General features: G+C 39.2%; 2 protein-coding genes across 2 annotated transcripts; one reads left to right on the top strand and one right to left on the bottom strand.

The window, feature by feature from the left end:
- LOC107609568 lies at window positions 4,490-5,305 on the bottom strand. Its single transcript, XM_016311574.1, has one exon. The coding sequence runs from the start codon at window positions 5,303-5,305 to the stop codon at window positions 4,490-4,492; it is 816 nt and encodes a 271-aa protein (XP_016167060.1).
- LOC107609573 lies at window positions 15,925-17,184 on the top strand. Its single transcript, XM_016311578.1, has 2 exons — window positions 15,925-16,791; window positions 16,897-17,184. The coding sequence occupies exons 1-2, from the start codon at window positions 15,925-15,927 to the stop codon at window positions 17,182-17,184; spliced, it is 1,155 nt and encodes a 384-aa protein (XP_016167064.1).

Below are 19,143 nucleotides of genomic sequence, written 5' to 3'. Positions count from 1 at the left end.
TAGTTTTTAGATTTTAGATCTAGTTTTACTCCTCCCCTAGGTTTTTTTTCTCTGGAGACATTGATAGTTCTTAGGATTTTAGTTTCTCTAGCTTTTTCCATTGGGTTATTGAGAAGAGTTATTACCTCATCAAGACTTCGTCATTCTAGTTCGTTTTCTTTACTTGGCTTACTCTTCCATGTTCTTTGCTTTGTTTAATTTTACCATCGGAATATTTTTAGGATTATTTAATACAAGGATCACTTTTATTTTTAATTAACTATTTTTTATTTTTATTTATAATGTCTTTCTTTAATTCTTTTTTATATGCTATAAATTTTACCTTTATAATGAGTGAGTAGTTCCCTAACTTGATGGGGAGTTGATTGAAAGGAACCCTTGAGTTGGAAGATTCAAGAGAAAGATTGTAATTGGGTTATTGTTGGTTTGCTTTCTAATTCCTGACACCAATCCTCCCAAGAGTGGATTGGGACTTGTGGATAGAACAGTATTCCAACTTGTTTTACCTTCCCTTACTTAGTAAAGGATAACTAAACGAAATAACTCTCAATTGTCAATTAATCTTAAGAGTGTTCCATCAAGAATAGGGCTTCCATGTAATCAACTCCCAGTCAAGGCTTTTATTTACATTATTCAATTTCATCAATTTAATTTCCTGTTTACTCAACTCAAACCTTTTCGAAAATATCTGATTAATAAAATAGCACCTTTTTCTGCAACTCGTTGGGAGACGACCTGAGATTCATACTCCCAGTATTTTAAATTTCAATTTTCTGTGACACCTTTCTAAATTGAGCGGTGGATTTCTGGCGAGTTAAGAACTATACTTGCAACGCATATATTCTAATAATTTTTAATTCACCAATTTCTGCCCGCATCACAAACTAATTGACTAAACCCTAATGTCTTAGTGATTTAGTCTCCTCTAACCTTCATCAACTGTCACCTTTTTTGTCACTTAATTCTGATTAGAGGGTTAAGTTTAAAACTAGTTTATGGCCACAAAAACCCTAATTACCCAAAGCTAATAGGATTATATGTCACATATCCTAATTAGTTCATGTAATTAGCAATTTAGGAGGAATTTACTTTCAAGCTGTTGTTCAAGTGAGATAACTCTTTCAAGAATCACAAGAACACATATAGAAAAAGGGTCATAGTTTCGTTCCACCCAAATTCATAGAATAAAGTACGAAAGTAATCCTTGAAAATGAATCAATATATTAATTATAATAGAAAAGCAATAATGTTAATCCATAGAAGATAAACAGAGCTCCTAACCTTAACCAAGGAGGTCTAGTGGCTCATGACTTATAGAGAAAAACTAAGATTCTGAAAAGTGCGGAAGTCCCCCTTTTCCAAAGGGTGAATCTTTTCCCATTTATACTAACCTAATTTGATTTGAAACTAAAATAAAATATTGAATTCTAAATCTAAAAGATTTTGTTTGTAATTAAAAAAATAAAAAAATAAAATATAGCAATTAGAAGCCAAATCCAACTAAAGATGCTCCTTTGGTGAAAGTGGATCCATATTCTGGCATTTAGTGGGCGTTTAGCTGGCGTCCAACGCCGAAAATGGGTAGTGAGTTTTGTCTTCCTGGGCGCTAAACACCAGGCTCGATGTTTAACGCCAAAATTGGCATTGATTCCTAATAAAAAGTATAGACTATTATCTATCATTGGAAAGCCCTGAAAGTTGACTTTCCAACGCCGTTGGAGCCGCATCGATTGGATCTCTGTAGCTCAAGTTATGCTCATTAGAAGGCAGGGAGATCAGGATTGACAACATCTACTTTTTTTCCTTTGTTTTTGTATAAAACTATGCCAAATTCGCTCGAATTTTACCTGAAATAATTAAAATACCAAAATAACTCAAAGTAGCATCCAAGGAGGATTTTAACATTTAAATATAATAAAACTTATTAAATTCTAACTAAAAATTACTAGAAAATAGGGGAAATAGGGTAAAGATGCTCATGCATCAGATCCTGGTTAAGAAATTCCTAATGAAAGGAGGCAATTCGGTCATGGATAGCAGCTGCATAGTTTTCCAGTACATTGAGCTTTCACTCCCAATGTATGGCTCTTTGCTCGAGCTTTCCATATTGGATGTCGGCCTTTTCATCTATGAAAGTATCCGGCTTATCGCTCCGACTATCAGAAAGACAAGGAAGAATGTCTCGAGGGGTCGAGGATGATGTAGCCGGCCCTTTGCCTTTGTAGCGCATCCTAAAAAGGAACAAAAGAATAGAATTCAAGATCACAAGATAAGTGGCATAAGAAAACAAATGAGGAAGTAAACACAATGGAATCAAGTAACAAACACTTAATTGAGGAAAATTGTATAAGGGCATGATTCAAGAAAAGACAATGTGTGTATTCTAAATGTGCACGTGCTTAGAACACATACATTGGCTAGTTAAAACTTCAACTGCACAATCAGAAATTAAAGCCCAAGTTTCTCAATTAAGTGGCTTAATTTGCAAGTCACATGATAAGTAAAGAGTGAAGCATAAGCAAGCTTAAGCAAATCCAAGAAAAAGGGAATTGAATTCGTTGAGAAAAATGGATATTAAAGTTGTGCAATTAAATGCGCAAGATTATATAAGATAGCACAACAAACAATAACCAATTTAACCAAGGAAGAGACCATTTATTCATCCCAAACAATGACATAATCACATGAGCAAAGCACTTGACATAATCAACTTGGCTAAGACCATGTCAAGTTGATTCAACAACTTTAAAACATCAAGCACAAGCAATTTGTTATGTGATTGAAAAGATTTGAAAATCATGATGAACAAATAAGTCAATTCAATTCATTAAGTTCAATGCACTTATTAAAAATTTACCCATTATGCAACAAAGTATGAATGTTCAACGATTTGGGTGTTTGCAAGTCAAACCAATGAATAAATGCATTGCCAAACTCACTTTCAAACATTATTACTATCACTTCAAAATTGCAAAATTCACAAAAAAAAATTTCCAAATAGGAATAAACTTCAAGACATATGGTGACCACAACATATGAATCAAACATAAGTTTCACTCAGACAATATAACAAACACTTGGCATGCAATGTGGAAATTCAACAAAATTTGAGCCAAATTCAAGCACCACTCAACCCAAAAATCAACAAACAAACACTTGCAACTCATATAACAAACAATCAATCTATCTACCTATATACTTACTAAAATCAGCACTAAAATACAACATAAAATAAACAGAAGAAACAAAAAAAAAAAGAAAAAGAACCTGAGTAAATGAGAGAAAACGAAGGGGAAAGATGTTACAGTGGCACTAGGAGGTTGCCACTGCCAGAGTCATGGCGGAGTCGGCATTGGAAAGGAGCCACGCAACTTCGGTTGCTAAGGCAGGGAACAGAGCTCGTAGGAGAGCAGAAATGGAGGAAGAGAGAGAAGAAGAAGAAAGGAAAGGAGAGAGAGAGAGAGAGAGAGAGAGAGAGAAAGAGAGAGAGAGAGTGCAATGGTGGTTGTCGGCGGCAGTGGGGTCATCGGACAGAGATGGCGGAAGGGGGATGGTGAATGGTGGTGCTGGGTGAGTAGGGGTTAAGAAGAAAGAAGAAAGGTAATGAGGGAATATAGTGCGGTAGGGTTTTCTTTTCGAATTAACACATAATTTGATGCCTGTGCGTACGCACACAGGTCCGTGCGTACGCACGCTAGGGAAAAATGCAGGGTGTGCACATGCACAAGCGTGTGCCCACGCACCCGGCAGGGAGGCTTAAAACGGTGTTGCGTACGCACAGTTGGGTGCGTACGCACACTGAGGTATTTTTTTTAATGGGAAAAGGGTCATGTGTGTGTACACATAGACGTGTACGTGCACACGTGGCAGGAAGGCTGAAAACAAGATCGCGTACACAACCATGTGCGCGTACGCAAAGATCACAGGAATTGGGGTATTGTGCGCACAAAACTCTGTTTTCACAAAATTTTAAAGGCTCTGAGGCACCAAACATGATATCCAATAAAGGTTTTCAACCCCAAAACATGTAGTATACCTTAAAAACACATGATCAAAACTAGAATTTAATCAAACTAAGCTTAAAATCAAACTAAACCTAAGCTTGCTAAGAAAAGTAAAATTTAATGAACCAAAACTATAAACAAAGTGAAGTTAGAAAGATGTTACCATGGTGGGGTGTCTCCCACCTAACACTTTGGTTTAACGTTCTTAAGTTGGACAGGCATGATTTCAATTATCCACTCTTGGGGCATCCCCAAGGAGGAATCTCTAACTCCTTGGTATGCTTAGCTTGTTCATCCTTTAATAGGGAGATAGGCTCCTTGTCTTCTTGATTGGTAGGCAATGGTTGAGCTTCTCCATCTTCTTTGCTCAATCCTTCCATGTTCAAACTCTTGTTGACAATCACTTCCTCATCTTTTCCAGAATGAGACTCAATCACCTCTTCTTCAATAAGATGACAACCAAAGATAGAATACACCTCACGTAGTTATTTCATGGTTCCATCCAACATGAACTTTACCGCTTTTCCTTCGGCTTCAAACGCATAAGCTCCCGAAAATGCATGTAACTTAAACCAGGATGTCTTCAAGAATAGTCTTCCAAGTAGGATGGAAGATGGCTTATCCGAGTCAATTGGAGGTGTTTCCAAGATATGGAAGTCCATCGGAAATAACAATTCTTGAATGTTCACCAACACATTTTCTGCAATACCCACAACCGATACTTTGCTCTTATCCGCCAACACAAATCTAGCTCCGGACCGCTTTAATGGTACCAAGTTCAACTTCTTATAGATGGAAAGCGGCATGATACTCACACACGCTCCCAAGTCACACATACAATCCATGAATTTCATTCCACCAATCACACAAGTTACCAAACAAGGACCAGGATTACTATACTTTTCCTGAATGAGAGAAGAGATAGAATTGCTCACCGGACTCTTCCCTAACTCACCAATTTTCTCCTTGTGAGTACAAACATCCTTTAAGAATTTGGCGTATTTCGGAACTTGTTGGATGGCTTGAAAAAGGGGAACAATGACCTCCACATTCTTGAAAATTTGCACCACATTAGGATCAAGTTCCTCATGCTTCTTAGCTTTCTTGGCCACCGATGGAAAAGGTATTGGTGTGGGCTCCTCAAGGGGATTTTTCCTCTTTGGTTCTTTGGACTTCAATAAATCCTCATCTTCTCTTACAATATCTTCCTTCTCATTTTCACCCAACTCCATCTCCTCCTCAACTTCTTCATTTTGTACCTCCTCCCTCACAAGTATAAGCTTAGGACCAACCTCCTCCATCCTTGTACCACTTCTTAAGGTGATTGTATTAATTCTTTCTTGGGGTTTGGTTGAGGTGGAGAGGTTAGGCCACTAAAGGTATATGATTGGAAGGTGTTGTGATTGTTGGAATGAGGTAGAGTCAAACGGGACAAGGCTTTGGTTTCCACGTAGGTTTCTTATTTCTTTTGGAACTCCTATTGCTCTTGGATGAAGGTTTGAATTTCATCATTCATATGGGGTTAGTTTGAAGAAAAGGGTTAGCTATTTTGGTGGAAAAGGGTCTAGTGTGTGGTGGTTGATATCTTGATTGAGGTGGGGATTGATATGTTGGTTGGGGGTGTGATTGTTGATTGGATTGTGAGTAGGTGGGCTTTGTGGTTGGTATGATTGATGGTGGGGTTGAGTTGGTTGATGGAAGGCTTGTTGGCTTTGGGATGATTGGTAGATAAGCTTGTTGAGGTTGGAAAGGGTGATTTTGAGAAGGTTGTTGCCATCTTTGATTGGAGTTGTTGATGAGCGAATAATTTATACGCTTTTGGCATTGTTTTTAGTATGTTTTTAGTAGGATCTAGTTACTTTTAGGGATGTTTTTATTAGTTTTATGTTAAATTCACATTTCTGGAATTTACTATGAGTTTGTGTGTTTTTCTGTGATTTCAGGTATTTTCTGGCTGAACTTGAGGGACTTGAGCAAAAATCAGATTCAGAGGTTAAAGAAAGACTGCTGATGCTGTTGGATTCTGACCTCCCTGCACTCAAAGTAGATTTTCTGGAGCTAAAGAACTCAAAATGGCGCGCTTCTAATTACGTTGGAAAGTAGACATCCAGGGCTTTCTAGAAATATATAATAGTCCATACTTTGGCCGAGTTTAGACGATGCAAAAGGGCATTGAACGCCAGTTTTACACTGCAGTCTAGAGTTAAACGCCAGAAACACGTCACGAACTAGAGTTGAACGCCAGAAACACGTTACAAACTGGTGTTCAACTCCAAGAATGACCTCTCCATATGTAAACTTCAAGCTCAGCCCAAGCACACACCAAGTGGGCCCCGGAAGTAGATTTCTGCATCAATTACTTACTTCTGTAAACCCTAGTAGCTAGTTTAATATAAATAGGACTTTTTACTATTGTATTAGACATCTTGGGATGTTTTGTTCTTAGATCATGGGGGCTGGCCATTCCGCCATGCCTGAACCTTTCACTTATGTATTTTTCAATGGTAGAGTTTCTGCACTCCATAGATTAAGGTGTGGAGCTCTGCTGTTCCTCAAAGATTAATGCATAGTACTACTGTTTTTCTATTCAATTCAACTTATTCCACTTCTAAGATATTCATTCGCACTTCACTGTGAATGTAATGATCGTGACAGTCATCATCATTCCCCCATGAACGCGTTCCTGACAACCACTTCCGTTCTACCTTAGATTGAATGGATATCTCTTGGATATCTAATACAGGAGACCGAGTCCGAGTTATTAGTGTCTTCGTGGTATAAGTTAGAACCCATGGATGGCCATTCCTGAGATACGGAAAGTCTAAACCTTGTCTGTGGTATTCCGAGTAGGATCTGGGAAGGGATGGCTGTGACGAACTTCAAAATCGCGAGTGCTGGGCGTAGTGACAGACGCAAAAGGAGGGTGAATCCTATTCCAGTATGATCGAGAACCTCCAGATGATTAGCTGTGCCGTGACAGAGCATTTGGACCTTTTTCACAGAGAGGATGGGATGTAGCCATTGACAACGGTGATGCCCTTACAGAAAGCTTGCCACGGAAAGGAGTAGGAAGGATTGGAAGAAGACAGCAGGAAAGCAGATGTTCAGAGGAACGAAAGCATCTCTATACGCTTATCTGAAATTCTCACCAATGAAATACATAAGTATCTTTATTTTCTGTTTATTGATTATTATTATTCGAAAACTCCATAACCATTTGATATCCGACTGACTGAGATTTACAAGGTTACATAGCTTGCTTCAAGCCGACAATTTTCGTGGGATCGACCCTTACTCACGTAAGGTTTTATTACTTGGACGACCCAGTGCACTTGCTGGTTAGTTGTACGAAGTTGTGAAGTTATATTTGGACCATGGCATTGTGCACCAGTTATTGGCGCCATTGCCAGGGAGAGAATGAACAACAAATTTTACAACCTCGGAGTAACAATTTCGCATACTAGTTGTCTCTTTACCCTTGACCTTGGTTGCCTCCATATTGGTATGACCTTTGATTGCTTTGATTAAAATTGGACCTTTATGGATAAGGATTTGCCACCACCAATGTGTTGTCCTCTTGAATTTGGGGACACTCATCGGTGTAATGGCTATTGCAAGCACAAATACCACAAGGTCTAGGAGGTCCTTCAATCCTAGTAGGTTGAAGTTGAGCAAGTAGCATTGGTGGAATTGTTGACTTTGGGAGATTTGTCTCAATAAAACGGTCATCTCACCGAGTGTCTTAGTCAAAATAGCATCACTGGCGGGGGAAACTTCACTCAAATACTTTGGTTCGGTATTTTTTGCCCTCAAATGTTGTGTTGAATCCACCAAATTCGTAATGACTTCCCATGCTTCTTTCACGGTCTTGTGCTTTATGAGAGATTCTCCACTTGAGGCATCAATAAGAAGCTCATCTTGAGGGACTAAACCTTGACAAAAGTAGCTAATGAGCAGCAAATCGTCTATGCGGCAGTGAGATCAAGATTCCAACAACTTCTTAAATCTTTCCTAATACTCATGAAGTGTCTCTCCATCTCTTTGCATAATGCATGAAATTTCTTTCCTCAAACGATCCGTCTTTTGAGGTGAAAAGAAATTTTTAAGGAACTCTTTTCTCAATAATTCCTAATTAGTTATTACCTCATTTGGTTGGATGTAGAACCACTCATTTGCTTTTCTCTCTAGAGAGAAAGGGAAAGCAAGACCATCATAGCTACCTCATCCAAGCCATGTCTCCTTGCAGTTGAGCACACAACATGAAAGTTCTTCAAGTGCTTGAGAGGATCTTCACCCCGTAACCCATGATATTTTGGAAGCAAGTTGATCAACCCACTCTTAAGTTCAAAGTTTGCATCTAGATCCGGGTAACGAACTTGTAATGGTTGCAAGGTGATGTCTGGAGCTTCCACTTCCTTAAGAGTAACTCTCCGAGGTGGTGCCATCATGTTCTCGTCACTTAATTCACACACATAAATTTCAGTACTTCCAACAGAAGAATACAAGTTTCCCTTATTAAATGGAGAATGAGAATCACGGTTAGAAAGTGATGGTGAATCGGGTTGCTCTTCAAGAGAATCCGATTCACTATACGCAAATGATAACGGGCGCCGAGCTTGCTTATGATGGGTTAAAGTCCTTTCTATCTCAAGATCAAAAGAGGCCAAGCTCGGATTTGGAAGCGACCGTGTCATTCAACTGGGGAATCATAGAAATCATGCAATTATCAAAACCAAACAAGAGTAAGAAAGTAACCAAAAAGCAAGCTAACAACTAGCAACTACCAAAAACTACCAAAACAAAGGAACGTGCTACCAATTAGTGTCAAATGACAAACAAAAAGTAAATATTCACACTATTCACATATTCACAACAACAAAAAATGTGGCACTCAATTGTATAAGCATCCCTGGCAATGGTGCCAAAAACTTTATGAGGGCCAAACGTCGGTTCGAAATTTCTTACGAATAAAGATTGCATTGCAAGTATAGTTTCAAACCAACAATTGACCCAAATCAAAGTTTAGAGTAAAGAGTGTCACAATTCAATTCAAATAACAGGGAGTTTTACTTCCCGGGTCGTCTTCACATGGAGTTGACAATTACGAGTACACAAGTTTGGTTGTGAAGTTGGGGGTTTACAAGCATAGAGCAGAAATTAAAGGAATTAAAGAATTAATAGATCAAACAATGAATTAATAGGAACCAATAATATCAAGCAAGCAAGTGAATAATCGTAGCTAAGCAATAGTAGCATAAATAATGAACTAATAATGAATCAAAGAACAATTAATGCTAAATAGGACAAGATCAAAACTAGTGAAAATGTGGTTCAATGCATAGAAACCTTGGCTTGCGGTTGGAGATTAAGGAATCATTTCCTTGTCATAACCACAACTATGGCTCACTTAGTCAACTCTTAACATTGAGAGTAAGTCAAGTGAGCATAATTGTCCTTAATTCACAAATCTGAGCTAACTTACTGATTAACTTAGTAAAAAGCTAGCGTTAGTGAAAACAAGAGCAGCTAACAACCCAAAATCACCACTAAATGTCAGACATTATGACTCTAGTATCCTATGTATCCATTTCCCAAGTTAAGGAGTGAAAATCTACTCCATATTCAAAATTGACATTTTTACAAACATTTAGTGGGCATAACGACCAAATATAGTGAAATTGCAAAATTACTTAAAACTATAACCAACCAATGAACAAAATCAACAATGGCAACTCAATCAAACGTATAATAACTAATAAACGTCAATTTCATCAACAAGAACTCAAAGATTTAAAAGGTATAACTTTGACTATAAGAAAGTGTAACAAAAGTAACCCAGTTTTAGTAAAAAAACGTTGTCGTTTTGATGAATAAGAAAAAAAGAAAGTTTTTTTATTCTGCAGTACAGTAATCTGAAGTGAGAGATAATAAGGGAGGAAAGAGATAATTATAAAAGTTCCATGAATATGAATGTATGAGATAACAGAAAACGTGAATGTATATGATAAGAGAGAAGATGAAGTAATGAAAGTTTTTTAACGTGAAATAACCAAGGTTCTGAAAATCGGACCGGATTGGCCGGTCGAACCGGCTCAACCAGAAACCGGCAATGCAAGCGGTCCGGTCCTCCCTCTAAAACCGCTGAAAGAAAAACCGCTGAAAAACCATCGAATCGGCTGAGAACCGACCAGTTGGGCCGGACCGGTAACCGGCCAGTTCGGATAAAGTGACGTCGTTTTGTTGATTTAAAAAAAAAACTAAAGCAGGCTCAAGTCTTCGTGAGCCAATCATTCGTGAATCGTCCTAATCCTAGAGAACTCTCAAGCCAAGGGAAACCCTAGTCCTTCATCGCTGCCGCCGTTCCCAGGTCCAGAGCGCCGCCGCCATCCCCAGGTCGTCAGCGTCGCTGCTTCTTCCTCTCCCCCATGTCCGGAACCCAGTAGCGCGGCACGTCGTCTTCATCTTCGCATGCTTCTCGGCACAGAATCCAGGTTAGTGGCTTCTCGTTTTCATCTTCACTGATTATTCGATCTTCTTCTTGGTTTGAACTTTAAAGTTCTGAAATTGTTGTTCTTTGGTCTTCTTCTTCGGTCTTCTTCTTCAATTTTTGTTCCATTTTTAGTGTGACTGTTTTCAATTTTTTGTCTTCTTCTTCGATCTTCTTCTTTTTTACTGATGGCTCGTTCCCTCTGTTAGTTTGTTAATCTGTTTTAGTGTGACTGTTTTCTAATTGCTCAATGGCTCGATTGCTCTGTTAGTTTACTGATGGCTCTGTTAGTTTGTTACTCTGGTTTACTAGTTGCTGATGGCTCCTAATTTTTTTGTTCAAATTTGCTAATGGCTTTGTTTTGTAGTTGCTAGTTGATGAGCGGATAATTTATATGCTTTTTGACATTATTTTTAGTATGTTTTTAGTAGGATCTAGTTACTTTTAGGGATGTTTTCATTAGTTTTTATATTAAATTCACATTTCTGGACTTTACTATGAGTTTGTGTGTTTTTCTGTGATTTCAGGTATTTTCTGGCTGAAATTGAGGGACTTGAGCAAAAATCAGATTCAGAGGTTGAAGAAGGACTGCTGATGCTGTTGGATTCTGACCTCCTTGCACTCAAACTGGATTTTCTGGAGCTACAGAACTCAAAATGGCGCGCTTCTAATTGCATTGGAAAGTAGACATCCAGGGCTTTCCAGCAATATATAATAGTCCATACTTTGCCCGAGTTTAGATGACGCAAACTGGCGTTCAACGCCAGCTCTCTGCCCAATTCTGGCGTCCAGCGCCAGAAACAAGTTGCAAAGTGGAGTTCAACGCCCAAACTGGCACCAAAACTGGCGTTCAACTCCAGGAATGACCTCTACACGTGTAACACTCAAGCTTAGCCCAAGCACACACCAAGTGGGCCCCGAAAGTGGATTTATGCATCAATTACTTACTTCTGTAAACCCTAGTAGCTAGTTTATTATAAATAGGACTTTCTACTATTGTATTAGACATCTTTGGTCTCAGTTTTAATCCATTGTTCATCTTAGGAGACTATTGATCACGTTTTGAGGGCTGGTCTCTCGGTCATGCCTGGACCTTCACTTATGTATTTTCAACGGTAGAGTCTCTACACTCCATAGATTAAGGTGTGGAGCTCTGCTGTTCCTCAAAGATTAATGCAAAGTACTTTATTGGCATCATGTTTTTGGCGCCATTACCAGGGAAAGAAAGAGCAATGAATTTTATATAATCAAAGTGTAATCACAATTTCTGCGCACCACTGATTTTGCTGGGTAAAGATTTAGTGTTTTGGAATATTTCATAATGTGCTAAATGCTTAATGGTGTAGGCAGATTTTAGTGTTTTGTAGTTGCTGGTTTTGCTGGTTTTGGAATGCTGAATTTTGGTTTTGCTTAAATGTTTTGGCCACTAGAGCTTCTTTGATTAACTTCTGCTGAGAATATGCTATACACAGGTCTATGATCAGAGAATCATGACTCCCCACGAACATAAGATAATTGGTGAAGGCCTCTCCCATGCCATAAGATTCTATCACACCTTGAGAAAAAAAAACATGCATTATTTTGATTGTTTTGTATTTCCATTAACCACTTCTCTGATTGATACAGGTGATGGTGGTAAGAACTAAGAACACTACCATGCTGGAGTTCTCTTTTGTTTTGAATGTCTTCCATCTCCTGCATACCTGCCTGAGTTGTTTGAATACTTGTATGTGGGAGGGAAGTATATTTTTCCTTACTCGACCTTGTCTTTGCTCTATTCGCAGCTGAAAGCAAAAGATATCAAATGGTGAGTAAGGTAAGATTTGAGAAAGGAGCAAAAGGGAAAAAGAAAGCAACATACTTGGTCATTCTCTAACAAGTCCTTCCAGTTATGCATCTCAACAAGAGCTTTTGCCGCACGATAAGAAAGGGCTACCCGATAATTTAAATCACCCAGCCAAATTATTGGGCTACACAAGTTAAACCAAAAGTTAAATTTAGATTCAGAATTCCAAAGACTAATGATAGATATCATAGAGATGAAGAGCTTACTCATGTTCCAGAATTGTCTGAGGTGAATATTGGTCGCTGGTGCCTTGGACAAGGGAAAACCTTGTCCTTCTCAGAAAAAAAGAAACTCACAAGAACATCTTGAGGTTTTGATGATTGATAAATCTTTATGTTGACATTTAATATTTGATATTTCTTTATACTATTTAACTTGAGTTTGTATATTAATAAGATTATAAGAATTTGATTGATGACATTTAATGTAGTTTTTTAAATTTAAAAATTATTTTAATATTTATATTATACTATAATTATATTTTAGGATGTTTATTTATAATTTATTTATTACTTTATTTTAAAATGGTTTTTTTGGTTGACCCACCGATTAGACCGGTTGGATCAGTAAACCAATAAACCAGTAGCTAGAACGGTTTGATAATCGATTCGATTTTCCGAACCTTGGAAATAACTTACATATAGTAGGGTAGATTATTAAAAAGGACAAAATTAAAAAAGGATTTTAGACACCAAAACAAATTTTGTTATTATATATTGTTATAAATTTTTATTTTTCAATTACTAGTTGATACCACAAGATTTTATTTATTTATGAGGTAATGACCAAATCAGTACTCGAAAGATTAAAATGCTGACATTGCGGTACCTGACTATTGAAAACGACAAAATGGTACCTGGTTGATTTTAAAAACTGACAAACGTATCCATAACCTGGCCGGACCTAAACTCTGGTGAGGACAATGCTTACGTGGTCACCGGATTATGCTGACAAATCATGTTTTAATTGAGTTGTCATTTCTAATTAATTAATTTGCTAGCCTAGGTGGAAATTAGGTTAATTGGAATTCAATTTGCCCCCAAATCATTACTCTTTGCCCTAATCCCAAATCAACAAGTGTTGTTACTGCTGGGTGACTTACTGTGACTTAGTGTTTCACGTAGAGTAAAAGTGAAAGGTCACGTAAAGAGGGAAAAGAGGGAGAGACGTTGCCCTGGTTACTTGGCGCGAAGAAGAACGAAGAGGATTTGAGAGACATTGTCGAAGTCGTACCGTCAACAAGGAGGGGTTGGTAGTGGCATCATCGCAACCCCAGTCTTCGCTAGGAAGAACGCTACGTAGAGGTAAGTTCACCTTCACTCCATCCTCTCATTTACGTGCTTTCTGTCGACAGCATTATTATCATGTTGATTGTTTTATTCATTGTATCTTTCCTCTATGATTTTTTAGATGGATCGTCTAGTTACTTTTGTTTATCATCATATGGGTGCCTTGAAAAAGGGTGTTGACGGTAATGTGATATGCGACGGGGGTTTAGTAATTGAGATACACCGGGTGAATGTGGAGACATGTAATTTGTTCTTTGTTGAGGGTTTATTTCTAGACTTGGGTTACCCTGGATACAATGAGGTGTACTGGCTAGAACCTGGTTTAGAGTTAGGTAAGGGTCTTAGAGTGCTTAGGACAGATGCTGAAGTCATGAGAATGTGTGAGAGTGCGATGAAGAATGACAACACTGTACACCTATATTTTGATCACCCCATTGACGCAAACCATGAAATCATTGATGAAGAAGTCGTATCTGATGGTAGTAGTGATAGTGTGGTTGAAGTTAATCCAGATGGTGATAGTGTCAAGGAGGATGAAGTTACTAATAAGGTTGACGGTCATGCTAATGAGAAGGAGAATGAAGGTGTGAATGAGACCAGTGGTGAGGTTAATGAATTGGAGATGGTATTGAGTGTGGCTGTGAAGGAGAATATGAATGAGGGTGTAAATGAGGCCACTATTGAAGTTAACGAGTCGAACAAAGGTGAGAGTGGTGCAGGGTTTGAAGCTGCAAATGACGGGAATGCGGAGAAAGACACTGAAGGAGAATCAGCTCCGGAGAAACCTGCTAAGAAGGTTAAAAAGAGACATCCAAGACCAGCCCCTAGTGGTTTACCCCGAGAAAGAAGAGCTGCCGAGAATAAGGGTGTAAATGAGAGTAACCATGGAGAAGCTGAAGCTGGGAATGAACCTACAGAGGAGACCAATGTTGATGATGTTGCTGGTCTCAATGGAGGTTCTGAATTTCGAGAACCTTTCGTGGATGAGGAAAGGGCAGAGGAACCTGTTACAGAAAACCTAACAGGTATATTAGTTTTTTTTTTTAGTTAGAGGATATGTGAATAGAAATTGCTTCAATTCTCATGTATCTCAACTGACTTTGCAGCAGATAATGTAACACAAACTAGTGGGAGGGACAATGCAAGGAGAAATCATCCAAGGCCTCAACTGTCTGGGCAAAGAATTGTACCTGGAAAGGAGGATGAAGCACCAAGGGTAGAGGTGCCAAACCCGAATAGAGAAGATGGTGATAGTGAACCTAAGATGTACCAATATGAATCCGAAGAACTCTGTAGCCCCCCTGCAACTGATGACGAAGACGAACCTGTATTTCCTCAACATAATCCCAACACGCCATATGGAAAAATAACTCTGGAGTTGAATATGGAGTTTGAGACCATGGAGCAGTTCAAAGCAGCAGTGCAGAAGTACAACATACAAATTGGGAGACAGGTGTTCTACCTTAGGAATGAGAAGAAGAGGTGTAGGGTGATCTGCTATGATCCAGACTGCCCTTGGTTGTGCTACTGTGCCAGGACCAACTACCCAGCATCCTTTCAGATAAAGACATTTGTGGACGAGTATACGTGCCCCAGGAGTAACAAGAGTAAATCTGTTTCATGTGCTTGGGTTGCTGAGGAACTGGTCCCAAAGCTGAGGATCCATCCCAACATGCTACAGAGAGAGGCACAGGAATGGTTTAAAGTGGAGTATGACATCTCATTCAACGAGAGGATGATGTATAGGGCTATGGACAAAGCCAAGGAAGATATCAAGGGAACAGAGAAAGATCAATACCTAAGGCTCAGAGACTACCTTAACAAAATCATGAAGGCTAATCCTGGTTCAAGAGCCAACATGGGGACTACTCCACAGCCAGAGGGGTTGCCTAAGTTTAGAAACTTGTACATCTGTTTGGCTGCTTGCAAAAATGGCTTTAGAGCAGGGTGTAGGCCATTTATTGTTTTGGATGGGACGTTTCTGAAAGGGTATTTTAGAGGGCAATTACTAACAGCAGTTGGTCAGGACGCGAATAATTAGCTGTTTCCAATAGCGTATGGGGTTGTTGATGCAGAAACTAGGGAAAATTGGAGATTCTTTCTGGAGGAGTTGCACACAGACATTGGGGACTTCAATGAGAATGGCTGGGTTTTTATGTCAGACCAGCAAAAGGTGATGTGGACTATCTTAATGTTTTTTGAGTTCCTGTAAGTATATATAAATTAGTTTTCAAATGTCCTCTAATTCATTGTGGTTACCATTCAATGCAGGGTTTAATCCTAGCATTATAGGACGTCATGCCAGGGGTGAAGCACAGATTCTGTTGTATGCATATGTGGAGAAATCTGAACAAGAGATGGAAGAATAAGGAACTTAAGGCAACATTTTGGCAATGTGCAAAGGCAACTACTGATCAGGAATTTAATGATGCAATGGGAGCTGTGAAACGGATCAATAAACAGGCCTGGGAGTATTTGTCAAAATTTGAACAAGAACAGTGGTCGAGATCAAGGTTTTCAGACTGGCCAACGGTAGACAGTTTGACAAGCAACAACTGTGAGTCATTTAACTCAACAATCGTGGGACTTCGGGGGAAGAGCATCTTAACAATGCTTGAGGAGCTTAGGTTCTACATCATGAAGACAATGGCAACTCACAAAGACTCACTGATGGCTTATACTGGACAAATAGCCCCTGTACAAGTCAGTAGGTTAGAGAAAGAAAAAAGACAAGCTAATTACTGGGAAGCACAATGGTGTGGTGATGATGAGCACAATCAGTTTGAAGTAACAAAATGGCAGCATAGAGTGAGAGTCAATACACGAGAGAGGACATGCTCATGCAAAAAATGGCAGCTCACTGGACTAACATGCTATCATGGGATTGCAGCAATTCAAAGAAAGAATGAGAAACCTGAAGACTATGTCCATCACAAGCTCACTATCGAGGCTTATAATAGGACTTATATGTTTCACATTAATAGCATACCGAGTCAGGAGTACTGGGAGCATCACAAAGGGCTGCCATGTCTGCCCCCTCCATACAAGAGGCCTATTGGCAGACCTACAAAGAAGAGAAGAAAGGATAGCACTGAGCAAAGTTCTGACAGCCAATACAAGGCCAAGAGAAGATATGGACAGATAACATGCCAAACCTGCAAAAGGGTAAGCAACACAAAAACCATTACTTATATGTATTTACTTTACCTTTTATGTCCTATCTGCAACTTTATTAATGCTGTTTTACCTTACTCATGTGTTTTTTGCAAGGCTGGACATAATAGCAGAACTTGTTCTGACAAAGCAAGTGGAACAGCAGCTGAAGAACCAGATCTTGATGAGGATGAAGCTAGGGAGCAAGAAGCTAACTGGGAGGAGACCATGGAGGCTGCACACGCTGCACATGTTGCAGATGAGGAAGAGCTCACTCAAAACCATCCACAAACTCAGCATGATCAGGTAAATGTTAATGATTTATTTTACCTTCTTATACTAAACTGTTGGATCTGTCTCCATAGAAGATTTGATTTCATGAATGCACAAACTGATGCAGAATAACATCAATGATGGCAACACTACAACAACTGCTTCAGCCCCTAATGTAGCCACCATACCAGCAGCAACCAACCATGTGCTCCACCAGCTAGTTCAGAACCATCACCAGCACCAAAGAGGAGAGGCAGACCATCTTTTGTTAGGGGCAATACAGTTCCACCAAGAGGAGGAGGCAGCACCACTCGAAGAGGAATGGCAGCCACTACAACAACTCCAACTCCAGCACAAAATGCAGCAGCTGCACCACCACCCCCTACTCAACCTAGTCTTGTCAGTTCTGATGTTGGGTCTAAATCCCAAATTCCTGCATCTCCATCCAATGTTGGGCCTCAGCCTCAAGGTCCATTACTTAGGCCCACTCTTCAGGCCCAACCTATAGTACCATTTAGGCCCCCAACTGTGACTAGGGAGACCATGGCAGCAGCAAGCCCAGCCACCCAGAGCAGGTTCACAGGCTTCATGCCCACCCCATCCTTGAAGAAGAAAAAGCCATCCGGACCACCACCATCAAAGCCATCAACAAATGACAAGAAATGAGCTTAGATTCTTGGGTTTTTTAGTTTGTTGTTATTTGCATTTTGGACATGATTTACTTAAAATGCACCCAACAGCCATTATGGCATGTAAGTGCTAACCTAGTGTTTCTGTGTTTTGTTACTGTCATCTTGGGTCTGTAGCAGTTACTATGAACATGTGTCATTTTGGTTGTCTTATTTGGGGCCTGAACTTTGTTACTCTAAATAGTTAATGGTTATAACTTGATGTTATTTTGGTGTTTTATTCAGTTTATGTTTACAAAACTAATTGACATGGCTTACATAGACTCCATGTATCTTGGTCAAATCACAACAACAACAACAACTCAATCAAAGCACAACAAGAACACAGCATACATTAATTTATCTCAATTACATTGAGGACAAGATTACAAAATTCCAATCTCTCACTGTTATACTATTATAATCTACAATGTCTACCTACTTAGCCACCCTAAACATAATCAAGGCCACATTTAACCCAATCAAAATACACATAAAAATTAGGCACAACTCAACCCTCTTCAGATTCTCCTTCATGTCATTCACCACAGATAGTACCATCATCATCCTTTGAATTTTCTGGCCATCCCCACAGTCAACATTGATTCTGCCTTTCTTTTTGGGTTCTGATTTGCCCAGCATATTACTGTTCTCTGAAGAAACCTCTCCTTCCACACATTCCGCTTGTATTTCATCCAACCATTGGAAATACCCACAACGCATTTCTGTGTTCTGGCACAACACGAAGAGTTCAAACATCAGACAACAATCGAAATCTAAAAATGAATAAGAACAGACGATACACCAAGAAGGGATATTATTCTACTTCCTCACATATTCATCACAATTCCAATCTTATCTTCCACAGAGGGCAGCGTAGAAACCATCTATCAGGGTTGCTACTTGTCTTCGACTTCAACGGAACCACTGGAAGGGGACAAAAGCAACAGCCATCGTAACTTTTACTCACAATGCCCGAAGCACCATCCACGTCGCAGGCTTGCATCGAGGGCTGCCTTCTCAGCGTTGCAGATTTTCCACGAGCCCTTGCAGAATGCATCTTCCAATCTTGGATCCCCTACTGCGAATGAATGAACAGAGAGCGTTGTTGATTTGGGATTAGGGCAAAGAGTAATGATTTGGGGGCAAATTGAATTCCAATTAACCTAATTTCCACCTAGGCTAGCAAATTAATTAATTAGAAATGACAACTCAATTAAAACATGATTTGTCAGTATAATCCGGTGACCACGTAAGCATTGTCCTCACTGGAGCTTAGGTTCGGCCAGGTTATAGATACGTTTGTCAGTTTTTAAAATCAACTAGGTACCATTTTGTCGTTTCCAGTAGTTAGGTACCGCAATGTCAGCGTTTTAATCTTTCGGGTACTGATTTGGTCATTACCTCTTTATTTATTTAAAAA

Source organism: Arachis ipaensis, chromosome B01, assembly GCF_000816755.2.
Source record: "Arachis ipaensis cultivar K30076 chromosome B01, Araip1.1, whole genome shotgun sequence".
NCBI classification, from domain to species: Eukaryota; Viridiplantae; Streptophyta; class Magnoliopsida; order Fabales; family Fabaceae; genus Arachis; species Arachis ipaensis.
The sequence above is the reverse complement of the archived record's forward strand: the minus strand, read 5'-3'. Positions and strand labels throughout refer to the sequence as shown.